Source organism: Erpetoichthys calabaricus, chromosome 4, assembly GCF_900747795.2.
Source record: "Erpetoichthys calabaricus chromosome 4, fErpCal1.3, whole genome shotgun sequence".
NCBI lineage: Eukaryota > Metazoa > Chordata > Cladistia > Polypteriformes > Polypteridae > Erpetoichthys > Erpetoichthys calabaricus.
Window position 1 is genome coordinate 222223098 of NC_041397.2, and position 15845 is coordinate 222238942.

Sequence of the window (15845 nt, forward strand, 5' to 3'; positions counted from 1 at the left end):
CGTCGGCTTGTAACCCTGCAATCCACGAAGAGCACAACATGAACTGAAGGAAGCTGGGTATGTGGAGTAGGCACATGGGGCAGGAGCTTCTACTTGAAAGGTAATGATTATAATGGTGAGTCTACAAACTCCTAATTCTTGGGGTGTACTTACTTTTCACACTTGGCTTCTGAATGCTAGCTTTTTATGATAAAAAAATCAAAGTAAAATCTTTGACATGCTGTTTGAATTTTAGGACATGTTAAGGGCTCACTGATGTCCTGAGATTGTAAAACCATAAAACTCCCTTCAGTCATTTATAAAATAATCGTTATACAACAAACATGATACAAACTACTCTGTAAAACTTCTAATTTATAGTCAGAAGTAGGCAGTATGGCAGCCCTCCTTGTACGGAATTACACCAAAGTGTGTAAAAGTTGTGAGTTTATTTCAAAGTAAGGATGAACTAGTGATCTGATAAAACTCTCCCTTCTACTTCTCACTGTTGGTTCAAAGTTGGATAAAGACAGCAGTCGTTCATACCCTATGATTGCATATGGACGCCTCTTACAAGGCAAAAAGACATTACAGTATAAGGCAGTATCATGCTGAAATATGTTGAGCTTCTCAGGGTTTTTTTTTCCCATTTGGTTTCAGGAGCTGGGAAAATCACGGACTAAGTAGTATGAACACTGAGATAAGGAGTACGCTGGGGTTAGGAGTCACCTGTTTCTGTTTTGTAGCAGCAGCCATAGCACTTGCACTTCAGGAGAAGTCATCCACCTGAAGCTAAGCAGATTCAGGCCCGCCCAGTACTTGGATGGAAGACCAACTAGGAAAAGCACAGTTTGCTGCTGGAAGAGATGTTGGTGAGTCCAGCAGGGGGCACCTACTGTGATTTGAATGTGAATTCCAATGCCCCATTGAAGTGATGGGGACTCTGTGCTGTAAATATGCCACCGTCCTTTGAATGAGACGTAAAACTGAGGTTCTGTCTCACTGTGGCCATAAAAGATACCTGAGCATCTTTCATAAAGTTGTATCTTGATATAAAGGTTAAATTGTCCACCACAGCCTAGTCATTCTGACCCTATGATCATCCCCTGCTTCTAATTCTCTCTCTCTCACCACCTAATAGCTAATGTGTGGTGAGCATACTGGCACAAAAATGTCTGCCATCGCATCATTCAAGTGAATGCTACACATTAGTGGTGGTTGAAGTGACTCCATTCTTACTAAAGTGCTTTGAGTAGTAAGAAAAGTGCTATAGAAATGCAAAGAATTGGTATTATTTTCTAGTAAATAAAGTGCAGTTCTTTATTTTCACAGATTCTTGTTTATTATGGCACAATAGAGTGGTGACTTATTACTTATTTGTTGGACTTGGCTGCAACAATTTCACTGTATTCTAGACATGCCACATACTTCTATTACTTACTTTCTTGTAAAGCTGTAGCTATTAAATTGACAAACCTGTCTGAGTCTAAATAACCAATCTCAGAAGAGACCTTTTATTTTGTTCTCCAAATGTAAATACCAAGTCACAGTTTGAGTGTTTTCTCATGGACATATATGCCAATAGCACTATAAAGGTTCACCCGTTGAGATCCCTGCCATGACAAAGCTCAAAAATGGAGTGCAGGCCTCAAAGAGCCATCAAAATCTAGACCTGTCCAGGCCTCACCCTAGGCGGCCTAGCCCCAAACTCAAAAAACAGGTTTGCAGTCTGGACTAACCCAAAAATGGGCCAAATGCTTTTCAAAAGTTCAAAAACGGCAAATCTGGTGGGTGGAAAATCGTTAAAGATTCTGGTCAAAGGACAAAGCTAAGTTTCTTTAATATTTAAATATTTATCAAAGATTTAAAAAGGTTGGATTGAAAAATATGTCATGTATTTCCTAGGCATGTGACTGGCAACTAGTTAGGATAAAAAAACCAACACCATGACCACAGAAATTCAAGAACTTGATACGAAAGTACAGCAGGCACATCAAAACTAAAAATGCAAAAAGGGGCTGCCAAAATAATGAAAAAAAACCCAAACCACCAGAAAAAGAAATTGAAACATTTAAAATATCAATTAAACTGACCTATTGGAATGACAACCCCAGATGCATTACAGGCTGCACTAAAGAATGCTGCCAGGACTGTGCGGTGCCCTTTATGTATTTGTGGTCCTGAGCTTAGACCACCACACTGAGCACAAATACACAGATACTCATAAATAAGAGGTAGGGAGCGTGGACTAATACAGCACATTGCTGCACCCACCACATGATGAACCACAAGAGCTCCGGGATTTTTTGGTAAGTAGGACACAAATTTTGGGGTAAGGTTTCTGTGCTCGCTAACCATTATATTAGAGAGTGGCAATGTGTTGACTTGAACATGCAAGTAGGAATCTCACTGAACTCTGTAAAAGTAACAATAATCCACCTTAATAAAAGGGCAAAGTCTGTGTGTGTGTCAGAGTGTCTGTCCAGTTTCTATGTCTCTGTCATATATGTCATTATACAGTTAGGTCCATAAATATTTGGACAGAGACAACTTTTTTCTAATTTTGGTTCTGTACATTACCACAATGAATTTTAAATGAAACAACTCAGATGCAGTTGAAGTGCAGACTTTCAGCTTTAATTTAGTGGGGTGAACAAAACGATTGCATAAATATGTGAGGCAACTAAAGCATTTTGTAACAATCCCTTCATTTCAAGGGCTCAAAAGTAATTGGACAAATTAAATAACTGGAAATAAAATGTTCATTTCTAATACTTGGTTGAAAACCCTTTGCTGGCAATGACAGCCTGAAGTCTTGAACTCATGGACATCACCAGATGCTGGGTTTCCTCCTTTTTAATGCTCTGCCAGGCCTTTACTGCAGCGGCTTTCAGTGGCTGTTTGTTTGTGGGCCTTTCTGTCTGAAGTTTAGTCTTCAACAAGTGAAATGCATGCTCAATTGGGTTAAGATCAGGTGACCGACTTGGCCATTCAAGAATTTTCCACTTCTTTGCTTTAATAAACTCCTGGGTTGCTTTGGCTGTATGTTTTGGGTCATTGTCCATCTGTATCATGAAACACCTGCCAATCAATTTGACTGCATTTAGCTGGATTTGAGCAGACAGTATGTCTCTGAACATCTCAGAATTCATTCGGCTGCTTCTGTCCTGTGTCACATCATCAATAAACACTAGTGTCCCAGTGCCACTGGCAGCCATGCATGCCCAAGCCATCACACTGCCTCCACCGTGTTTTACAGATGATGTGGTATGCTTTGGATAATGAGCTGTTCCACGCCTTCTCCATACTTTTTTCTTGCCATCATTCTGGTAGAGGTTGATCTTGGTTTCATCTGTCCAAAGAATGTTTTTCCAGAACTGTGCTGGCTTTTTTAGATGTTCTTTAGCAAAGTCCAATCTCACCTTGCTATTCTTGAGACTTATGAGTGGCTTGCACCTTGCATTGCACCCTCTGTATTTACTTTCATGCAGTCTTCTCCTTTGACCGCATGTTGTCTGTTCACAGCAAAATCTTCCACATGCAAGCACCACACCTCAAATCAACTCCAGGCCTTTTATCTGCTTAATTGAAAATGACATACTGACGGACTTGCCCACACCTGCCCATGAAACAACCTTTGAGTCAATTGTCCAATTACTTTTGAGCCCCTGAAATGAAGGGATTGTGTTAAAAAAAATGCTTTAGTTGCCTCACATTTTTATGTAATCGTTTTGTTCACCCACTGAATTAAAGCTGAAAGTCTGCACTTCAACTGCATCTGAGTTGTTTCATTTAAAATTAATTGTGGTAATGTACAGAACCAAAATTAGAAAAAAGTTGTCTCTGTCCAAATATTTATGGACCTAACTGTATACACCATTTTCTATGAAATACATAAAAGCAGTGCTGTTTTGTGATGCACCATCTTTTGGAATGAAAAATGTAATGATTTTATTACTGCCTGCATTCCAATAGATGGTGCACTGCAAACTTAAGTTTCAACTGGTCTTAGACAAGTAGCACAACTAGTTACTCTGTAAAGCTTATAGTAATGTTAAAAAGTTCAGTTGGAGTGCCCAAATTTGAGAAATCCAGTGGCAATTTTGCTCTTTCATTGTTTACTTTAAGTGGGCTCAGACAAGAGTGTTGGCTCCTTTCTATTTTGTGGCTGGTTCTGGCCCTCACGGTGGTATCATTAAAAGCTTTGTTATGGTGAACACCACACTCCAGTGACTAGTACAGTAGTACAGTACAAGTCCACACATTTGAGTCATGTCTTTAACAAACAAGGCACACAGTACTTACAGAGCTTCATCGGCACTGTTGGCACAGAGCGTGAGGTTGCATCCCCCTTTAACGCAGACCATCAGCAAACAGTCCCTTGTCATCCCCTCCGGTGGCTGCACATCTGACACAAAACAAATGATTGATGAACTGAGGGTTGCCCGTATTCCTCCAAGCAGTGCATCCTCATCTTTTTAATGTCAAGAAAATAATCTCCTGAAGGCCTCCGCTGCCCCAGGGCCTAACATCCACTTTCGGTATCTGAGCACAGTGCTCCCCAGGAGGCACAATTACCAAGCTTAATCATAAGCAAATCTCCAGGAAGCCTGTCAAGGCCAAGTGTCTCCTCTCTGCAGTTCACAGTGTAAGAAAAGGAAGAGAAAGCTTAGGCGCCTGGAGCCAATGATAACTACATATAGCGCCTTTCATGGTGAGCACCAATCAAAAGGGCTTTACAAGTAAAGTATATACATTTTGTATATAAATGAAACCGTGATGGGGCAGTGGGGTGAACTAAAACTGCATGCAACAGTCAGAAAAACAGACTTCCGAGGAGAGCGAGCCCCTCGCACTTTGTCAAAGAGCTGCTTTCTCTTGGAGCCTGCAGTGCAGATTTAAAATGGAAGGAAGTGACAGAGGTGTTCTATTCAGGCTTGTGGAAATTATGGGGGTCTTACAGACTAACAGGTGAGCCAGCACACTGAGAACTCTGGACTGAATAAGGCCGGCAAACACAAAGGGAGCCTGCAGGTAGGGGGTCCAAAGTCATTTAGGATCTTAGACCATTGGATGTCTCCGAGCAGCTCATTTAAACTGTCTAGGTTCAAACTGAATAGTCATGTACTATATAAGTAAGGGTCTTTGGAATGGCTTACACAATTAATATATTTAGACATGCATTGGCCTAGTGGCCAATGGGACGACATGTTGTCCAGCATATGCTAGTTAAGAGTTTCCTACAATGGGCTGGTGCCCCATCCAGGGATTTTTCCAGCTTTGAGGCTAATGCTTGCTGGGATTAGCTCCAACTCTCCCATGACCGTGTTCTAAATAAGTGACTTTGGTAGATGGATGAATGGATATTAAGAATTTCACTGTAGTCTGTACAAATAACAATGTTGGCCCAAGACCCTATGCGTTAGACTACGCCCAGGAAGGCTGTCAAGTCAGGCCCACCACTGATGAACTGATCTAGTCCTCCAACTGTGGGGATTAAATGCAATTTGTAACTTGCGTTACGTCACCATATGCTCCCTCCAGCAATTTGCTACTCATATCTGGGAGGATGGAGGCCTTTTTTCTGTTTCTGGGAGGGATTTAGACACATTTAAAAAAATAAGCTTTATCCTTCTTGCTTTTGACCTTTGTGTGTGGAAGTGTCAAAGGTACTGACATGAACAAGACCGCCCATTGTGCTCCACTAACCGCCCCCCCATTGTAATGAATCTCATGTGGTAGATTATAAGAAACACAAGTGCAGAACACAGACGTCAAGGCCTGCAGGGCAGTCACAGCCACCCTGGACACAAGTTCTTCTGCATTGCCCACCTCATACCTGCACATTCCTGGCCCACTCTCACTGCAGTACATTTCTGCTTTAAGTGGATGCGGCCTTCATAGTCCTTGCGGCTCTCATCCTGGTAGTAGACCAGATTTCCATCCATCCAGATGTCGACCCAACTCTTTTTCCAGCGATGCAGGACTGAACCTAAATAGAAAGAACTATGAACAGCAACGTACAGAAGTGGTCTATGACACTGCTGTTGCTAGCAATATGCCTGCACTGTTACGTGTTTAGTCAGTCATTTGTCGTTGGGCAATGCACAAAACAAGACATGTCTCAACCTCAAAAGTTCTGTCATACAATGAAGAGTCCATCTGTCAGTGTCATGAAACTGGGGAGTTCCAAAACACAAGTACCAAAACATTTTCCAAAGTTGCCCACTAGATGGGGGGGAAACACCGTCAAAAACCCCGACTAGAAACCAAAAAAGGGCCTTGCAAAATACTAATAAAATTAAAGGTTGATTTTCCAAAAGGCTCTACAATACACAAAGTTCCAAAGAGCACGAGTAACTGTCTGAAAAGGCAAGACAATCGACAGTTAACAAGGTTCCAATACGGAATCCAAAACTGTGGTCAAAAACGGAGCAGAGGTTCAAAAATTTAATAAACACAGTCTCAATGTGAAAACCAAAGACGTATGCAGCACTGGGTCGACAATCCAGGAAAACATGAAGCAAAGCAAGAGACACAGCAAACACAAGACACCCTTCACTCCCTAGCGCATTCACAAAGAACCGCCAGGAACTATGGGAGGCCGTCCCTTAAATAGGGTGGTGGTGATTGGCAGGTGGCCCTGCCTCTTGAGGAGCCACCAACAAAATACAAGGCCACATTCATTTACAAATGAACACAAAAAAAAATGTACATAATAAACAAAATAAACATTAAGGCAAAGAAATAGCATAAAATAACACAAAACAAACAAGAAACATCACTTAGAACCCCAGCCAGCGGGAAATGCTGGGCTGAACCATAACAGTTAGATATGTGCCGTCATGTCAGCGCAGGTCCTCGCTGTCAGCTTCCCTGCTGGAAAATCCAAGGCACCGTCAAGAACAGGCAGGAGTACGTCTGTACCGGATTTAAAAATCTGTCCTGAGCCCCAATCGTGTACTCAAGAATTATTTTGAGAAAAAGGAAATGACCGGGAGAGAAGGCAAAATTAGGCAGATAGAAGTCAAAACGAAATTAACGAGAAAACTGAATGCCACATTAAACTGAGGACCAAAACAGTAATCGTGAATTATGAAGCCAAACTCAAAAACAACTAAAAAAACCAAAAGACACAATGACGTGTTTTATCCACCTTTGACACCTCCATATTTATAGCGCTACTTTCATTGCATCATCTGCGTGTGGCATAAAAACACAAAAAATGTCATTAATACATATTAACATTATTAAAATGAAATAAAAATCAAAAATGAATAATAAAATTGAATTTTTCCCAGAAAAGAAATTAAAGGGTTAATAAAATCCATATGCAACTACAAAAACACAAGAAAATAATAACAAAACCAAAATCAAAAGTACAACAAGTAGAATGAGAAAGGCTTTCCAATGGGGAATTAAAAAATATAATCAAAACAAACAGAAGCTCACTATCTGCGCACAGTAAATCCAGAAAGGTATCATTTAATTTGATACCCTGCTTGACCACTAGATGGCACAGTTCAGCACAGAAATCAGTGTAAGTAACTGATATTATGACTCCAGATGTTCCAAAATGATTTCTTGTACTTACAAAAAGTAATCAAAGCAACTGTAACACTGACTACCAAAACACATCCTTGTGCTGAGATATACAGTATAATGTTTGCTGTTTGAAAGGAAAACTCAATTCTGTTTTTACTTTATATATGAAAACGCAATACTTTGCAGAATGGAATGTTATTTGAGTGCTGTAGATGTAAGCAGGAATTACTCAGGTTGCCTGTTTGTGGGAGAGCCTTGAAACCTTTAGCAAGACTGCAGGAGTTGTATAAAAAATCTGCTGGGCTGATTAGAGTTTTACTGACTTTAAAAGGATTTGCTTCTGTTTGCTTGTTTCCTATTCTCATGTCCAGCTATCTTTTTTTTATTTATTATTCTATACAGAGTGTTATGGAATCCCAACAGCATTGGATGTAAAGTAGCAAAGAATTGCAGTTTAAGATGCAGGTCCATCACAGGTCATACTATCTCACATATCTGTTCTCACTCACACAGAAAATGTTAAGACTTGTCTAAAATGGAGACATGTGTGTAATATGGGAGCTGATTCTCGAAGGGAATTTGCATGTTTTTTTCAAGTTCTTTCTTACCTGAAAAATCACAGAACACAATCTACATCATTACTAAACATTAGTATTAGGGTTACATTTAGCAAAAATACCTAATGAAGTAAACACGACATGTTAAGATGGGATTCTCAATATATCATAAGAATCTTCCATTAAAACAAAACTACTTTATTAGTTTATTGAACATTATTAATCCAGTTTAAGGCCATGTAGGACGTGTGAAAATATATCTTACAGAAGTGAGTATTTAAAAGCAAGGCAGCAATGTTCAGAGTCCCAGCCTGGACAGTCTTTGTGGAGTTTGTGTGTTCTCCTTGTGTTTCTTTCTACGTCCCAAAGACATTCAGGTTAAATTAACTGGAGATGTCCAAGTGAACGTAGGTGTTTGTGCGAGTGCATCCTGCAGTGGTCTCTGCCGTATCTGTTAGGCCTCATGTAGTCAGATTAGCACAGTGGAATAAACCGTTGTGCTTGTTGCTCTGGCTTAAGTTTATTTTTTGTGCATTGAAACTTTCTATTGTTGGTTATGTAATTTTGTATCTTGTGTTAGAAATTCTATTGTTGGTTTTTATTTTTCTTTGTGTGTTATTCTGCTTTTCTTTGATTGGTGATGGTTGTTGATTTTGCGTTGTTTGTACAATATTATTTAGTTATATGTCCTGTTTCCTTTATTTAGAGCCTAGGGAGGTGGGACCACCTAATCTTGCAGCTGAGTTACTGGCCCCTGCAGGTATTTATGGTGGAGCTGCTGTTCGTCTGGCTGAATTTCTTATGATCTTAATTTTTGGATTTCCTGACTTTCAACCCCTGCATTTCATTTTTAAGGCACTGTCTTCTGATTTTTGTGATATTTTGATTTGTTTGCTTTTAAGCTTTTTTTGTCCTAACTTGCTTTCCTTCTTCTGTTTTTGAACGCTATTTGAATATATCTTTGTAAAGAAACATTGTTTGGTTTGTCCTGGACCAGAGGCTTATGGTTCCTCTATCTTTCCTTTTTGTGAACATTTTTTGATATTTATTATTTAAACTCTTACCTCCATTTTTGGGCCTGTGCAAGCCACATGTCTGCCACTTGAGTCTGGGGCTAAGCTGCCTAGAGTGAGGCCTGTTTGGTCTGGCCTTTTGTGTTTGATTTACAGGCCTGTACCCTTTATTTTGTTTATGTTTGTGGAGCAGGATCACAGCATAAGCAACAAATTAATCAGTCAATGAATTCATTCATCAATTAATGTTATAATGTACGGATATGTTACATTTTAAATATAGCTATTTTTTATATTTATACATACCCTGAGAGGAAATTGCCTTTTTGCATGACCTTAAGAGAGCAGAGCACAGGGTCAACCATTTTACAGTGCCCCTAGAGTAATTTTCAAATGTTTTATATATATATATATATATATATATATATATATATATATATATATATATATATATTCATAGCATTCATAGTCTGAATCACAATCTGATTGTATGGGTGGTTACCTACCAGGTAACACTTGTGGTTGGTCAGCAAGTCGGCTAATATCCGCCATGGTGCCCTCTTTCAGTTGCGAGAAGCAGATCATTGAATGGTTGAAACTACGAATGCTATGAATGTAATTACCCCGATCTACATGCTATCAAATGAACGAACCACATGCTGTGGCACAACATTAGGGGCTTCGCCTCTAGCGCTGAGGTTCGATTCCCGAGAGGGAGTGCAGTGAGTGTGTACGCCTGATGAGCCCAGAATTAGGGCGAAACACGTGTCACGTACTCTTTGCATTATTTGACAGTAAAAACTATTTTCAAAGAGGTTCGAACCTTGGATGTCAGCATCAGAGACGAAGCCCCTTTACGCTGCGCCACGGCATGTGGTTCAGGACTCAACTACGAATGCAATGAATATATATATATATATATATATATTGTTATTTCTAAGAATTTTCACAAAATGAAGTTTGAAAAAGAAACTTAAATTTATTTTAAATAGTGACTGCTGAGGACATGAGTGTAACTGTAAAGTGCCACCCTGATCTCAACACAGCTTCAGAAGTCGACGTTAACAAACTTCGATGTCCTTCAGTTTCAAGTACTGCATGAAGTCATCCTCAGGTACGGTAGGAGGCCCCTATTAACATCTCAATGCCTGCAAACTAAACTCCAAATTCATCAAGCGTGTTAATTTGGTGCTGTTGTGCCAGCATGAGTCAGAAACTATGAAACAAATTTCTAAGTTGTTTGAATCCAGGCAGGGGCTGTGGTGCAGCTGTTCGACTAAACCATTGCAAGATGGCATCTGCTACAGGGGGTGGACATTTGTAACATTAACAGACCACTTTCTAAACCAGCCATTCTGGAAGGTAATATTCAATGTTGCTTTTTAGTTTCTTGGCCTCTAGTACCATTTGCTCTTGGGCTGGCATGGACCATTTGTGAATACGTGCCATATCAGATGGCAGCATCAGTGTCTTTTTGGTTTAGGAACTTCATCAGCCTATGTGTTTTAATTTTCTTTCATCTTTGTCCTACATGTAATGTCAGATTCAAGTGTCAACCCTTCATTTTCTGGTTTAAATTGTGTATTTCAGTATTTCTAAATTATTACATATACCAGCCTGAATTTAGACAAGAAGAAGCTAGCAAGAAGCCTCGGCTTGACCAATGCCCTACTTGGGGGGCTCACCTCACTCAAATGAGTTTGTTCTAGATAATCTATGTGACGCTTAAGACGCTGCCAGGCAGTTTGTTTAAGCACCTTTGAATAAAACCTTATCCTCTTGTAAGCCGCATTATGTGGCCACTCATTTTGCACAAATTTCTCCCGTTAAAAACAAGCTGAGGTTTAGCGGTGCTCCTACTTTGGCACAGACCGCTCCTAAATGCTGATTATAATAAACTGCTGCCACCCTGAAGCAAAAACAGTAGCAAGAAGAAGAAAAAGGCAACCCATGGAGTTAAGACAGAAAATCTGGCAGCCTGACTGATTAGCAGTGAGCCTCACCTCACTTCTGACCTGCTGCCAGCAGAAATCATGCCAAGGAGGTTCAATGCATGTTTGCTTTTCCACGTACCTCAAGCTTAAAATGCGTTAACAAAGAAATCCTTTTTTTTCTTCAAACTATATATAATAAACTAGTGAGCCACCTTATAATGATCAGCAGAAATAATTTTTGTAAATTAAAATTATGGAAATTTTAGACTTTCTAATTTGTATTCCTTATCAAACACTACTACTTTTCCTAGATTTGAAAAATGATCAATTAATAAACATTTGGTGTACATAAGAAAAACTAAAAGACATACATAACCACACAAAAGAACTCTAATCATTTGTTAAAATCCTCAAATGCAATACAAGAGGCAGCAGTGGGAGTCAAGAAATTTCACTTTTAGCTGCGCCTAGTAAGAGTTCAGTACTTCATTCTCCACCACTGTAACTCCATCTGATAGTAAACACTATGAAATGAATCTTTTGTTTTCCGAAGGTACTTCCATCAGTAGAAGTATTGCAAGCAGAATGCCGATTTTCTCTGCTAACGCCACCTTGCGGTGGTGATCGATGGCCTTCACTGATCATGTTGCAATGGCCTCTCAGCTTTGCAGATTTATTCTATATGACATCCACAAGATCAGACCGTATCTGGCAGAGTATGCAGCACAACTCCTGGTCCAGGCTTTGGTATTGTCATATCTGGACTACCACAGATCTCTGCTGGCAGGAGTACCAGCACGTGCCACCAAACCGCTCTGAATGATTCAAAATGCAGCAGCACGTCTGCTGTTCAACCAGCCGAGGCAGGCACACATCACTCCTCCTTTCAGATGACTATGTTGGCTCCCTGTAGAGGAACACATTGGGTTCAAATCCTTGTTGCTTGCCTACAGGAGCAGTCAATGGGTCAGCAGCTGTATATATGGAGACACTTGTGTGGCATCAAATCTCAGTCCAGACACCTCATGTGTCTCTCCTGGCTGGTGCAACAAGTTGCCCATCTCCACTTGTAATTTTGACTCCTTCAATGAGTTAATGAAGTGTATGAAGTCTGTTTTGTTTGGTGAATTTCTACATTTTTGTTCGGTTACGGTGATCATCTTTGTACCCTAGGCCTCTAACACTTATTCCCAAACTTATATTTCAATTATATTGACCTCTTTTGTAAGCCACTTTGGATAAAAGCAACTGCTAAACAATTAAATAAAATCGGACACTTCTTTTCCACAAATACATTCGGTACTCAGTCCCTGTCTCATTCATTGTTCTTGCCAAGGTGCAGATACTTGCTGACATGTACTGTATGGACGCCTTTAACACACCATTAACCTTTTTTTTCTGACGTGCCATTTCACTGACTCAGTCACATTTTTTTGTTGACCTGATTTGTACAACCTCAGTCTGTTTTTTCTTCCTTTGTCTTCCATCTTTTTCACTCCTAGTTACTCCATCCACATCTTTTCTCCTTCATGCGTATTTCCTTCTTTCACTCCAATCCTTACGTATGCCCTCTCCTTCCTGTTCTCGAAACTTCCTCTCCTTCTTTCAGTCTCTACATGCCACTCACTGTGCAGCACCCTCTACGGAGTCGGTACATTTTTAAAATTGAGTGCTGTGAGAAAAATAGGATCTCTTCTTCATGTCCTGCTCAAAAGTACAGTGCAAACAAATATTCTAAACAATCCTTATTCATTTATAATTCATAACAATTACTTACAATTGCTTTGGAATTAGTTTATTTATTTTTTGTCTGGCAGCTCCTGACTCACCAGTACGAGAAAACCACTACATATGATATGCCGTTCGGATTGTCCCTATGTCTGGTGTAATGGACAGCTGGGACACCTTCTTAAGAGAAGGACCAGGGGAAGGAGCTTACATGGGGCAATATCTCCCATGGGATGACAGAGGGCAGCCCACCGGCTTACTGTGGTGCCACAGATTTGGAGCTTGGAAGCTCAGCCCTGCTGGGGCCCATGGCCATCACCAAGGGGTGTGGGGGAAACACCTGAGTCTTCCTCTGCAGGACTGCCGCCACACCCAGAAGTATGCCTGGAATGAGATCATGGGACACTTGAGGCATTTCCGGGTACTCTATAAAAGGAGCTGCCTCAATCCATTCAGGGAGCCATTCAGGGAGCCAGAGTCAGGAGGAAGAGAACAAAGCTGAGGGAAGAGTGGAGGCGGACGAGGGAGGAAGAGACAGAGAAGTGCTGTTTGCTTATTTGACTGCACTTACCATATATACTCACATATGTCAGGTCTTGAAACCCGAAAAATCGATTATAAAATCAGACCCTGACTTATACTACTGTTCAAAAATGCGACACTTAAAATTTTTTTTTTTTTTACATCTTCTTGCCTCCTTCAATCTCATGTCAGTTTTTCAGACTCATCAATTTTTTTTACAGCAGCGTAGTTAGCAATTTCTTTTGCTACTTTAATTTAAAACCAGCTTCATATTTCTTCTGATCGAACACTCTATAGTAGATAAGGGATGCTCTTACGATAAAGGTGTATGAGATACAAAAAACACAAATCAGTGCAAATGTTGCTTCGGAACAGTTTGGGTCTTACCGTGTGGTCACGTAGACACAATAGTGAGAGAGGTTAGGAGCACCCGCTGATACAGCGCATTGCCGCTCCCACATAGTAAAAAAAACTACTTTCTGATATTTTGTGGGGTAGTTTATAGTGGGTAAGAGGAATGACAGAAAGAAAACAGAAACTATTATACACCCATAGCTCACTTTATAAACGTAATTCATTCCAAGAAAGAGATGGAAGTTTCTATACTGAGCACGATGTACCCATTATAACTTCTGGAAAGCAATCTAAACAGTTAAGTTCTAACTGAAATTAATTTTATGTGAAACTCACCCCAAACCAAAATAATGTAAAGTACATTATTCTAAACATAGTAAATAAAGTGCCTCTCATTTAATAAGCCAGCAACTGAAATAAAATATTTAGGGAAAATGTTTTGTTCTTACAAAAAATGTTACAGTATGCATGACAGATGATAATACCAACACATTGAAATATAAAATAAATAAAAGCAAGAATTGAATGAAAAAGTCAAACAATTTAACAATACACTTACTATTAGCAGAATACTGATTGGGCAAAACACTCTGAATGACCTGAAATGAGAGCCTGCAGCTGCCTCTCCTGTATCCATTTACTCGTAGATGATAACAGACTTGTAGGGGGAACAGAAGCTGACGCGATAAATTAAAACTCATAGAACACTCTGTCTGTCTATCTGTAGATCAATAGTGCATTTCATCTATCTATCTATCTATCTATCTATCTATCTATCTATCTATCTATCTATCTATCTATCTATCTATCTATCTATCTATCTATCTTATAGTGCCTTTCAACTATCTATCTATCTATCTATCTATCTATCTATCTATCTATCTATCTATCTATCTATCTATCTATCTATCTATCTATCTATCTATCTATCTATCTATCTATCTATCTATCTATCTATCTATCTATCTATCTATCTATCATATAGTGCCTTTCAACTATCTATCTATCATTTTGTGGTGTCTGTTGAGTTCTGCTATCAAGGCCACCACATTAACTGATTAGCTCATTTTTAAAGTAACGTACAATTTTGTGCCATTTAAAAGAAATATTTGGATAAAGCGATTTCTTATCTTTATTTTCTAATGTATATGATGTCTACCTGGAGAGTGCCTATCTCTGTGTTGAGTACTCTTTTGGAATTGTTTTGTAACTTGATTGAATTGCTCTGTTTTCAAGGGTTACTTTGCATTGTACTTTTCTTTTCCCATGCAGCTCCTTATGTTGGTATTTGGTGAGAAATGCTTAGAATATTATACTATAATTTTAAATAACATTTTCAAACATGTTGTCTTTCTACAAATCCTTCCCCTATGCTTTCACTGTTTCCGAGACTTGTTTCATTTCTGACTCTAAGTAACAAAAACAGCTACCGTAATCAGCACAAGACCTGCGTGCTCGGCTCGTCACTCCACTCACTTTGTCGCCATAGATATCCACTTTTCATGAGAGCCATTCTTGCGTCTCTGCTCCAGTAGAGCTCGATGAAGCTGTCCCAATGTGAGTGTGATGGTCTGCCGGTGGTACGGTTTCTCCACAGGTCCGTCTGCTCATAGACTGAGATGGCAGACTGTGAATGTGCTTTTGTCAGAGGCCGACTGAGGTGAGGTAACTTATAATCCCTCCCAGCTGACATTCTAGATAATACTCGATTAGTGGGACATATGCTAATTACAGCATACTTTGATCCTTTCAGGGAAACATCTAGACACTTCCAGTTCTTGCAGTTACTGTCTGCTGTCACTTCTCATCTATTTCAACATAAGGCAGTGCCTCATCAGCTTTGAAAGACAAGTTTTTATTTTACATAGCACTTTTCCTAAGGACTGTCACAGTGTTGTACTACTTAACATTAACCACTGTTAAGCCCTGTTCAGCTCCTGGCAGGGTTTTCCTTGCTCTTTGTGTATTCATGTAGGTTTTCTCTGGGAATTAAGGTCTCCTAAGTTATACATTTAGGCTGTTTGGGGACTCTGAATCGGTCCAGTGTGTGTCCTGTGATGAAATGACCTCACGTCCAATAAAAGGATAGATGGCATGATGGCTAGTTCATTCCTAGGGATCGCCAAAATCAGGGCAGTTGCAATATGTTTAAAAGGTTAAAATGCAAAGGAACTAAAATGTGAATAAAACACAGTATTTTAAAAAGGACTCCA

General features: G+C 39.7%; 1 protein-coding gene across 1 annotated transcript in view; it reads right to left on the minus strand.

Annotated features, from left to right (window-relative positions):
* The window catches only part of plekhb1 (pleckstrin homology domain containing B1), a 28096-nt gene extending 12740 nt beyond the window's left edge, over window positions 1-15356 (minus strand). Inside the window, exons 1-3 of the mRNA XM_028801162.2 lie at window positions 15109-15356; window positions 5819-5971; window positions 4285-4387 (exon numbers count right to left, since the gene is read on the minus strand). Coding sequence (XP_028656995.2) covers window positions 4285-4387; window positions 5819-5971; window positions 15109-15325 — 473 coding nt within the window. The 5' untranslated portion in view covers window positions 15326-15356. The remainder of the gene's footprint in view (window positions 1-4284; window positions 4388-5818; window positions 5972-15108) is intronic.
* Window positions 15357-15845: the final 489 nt, after the last annotated feature.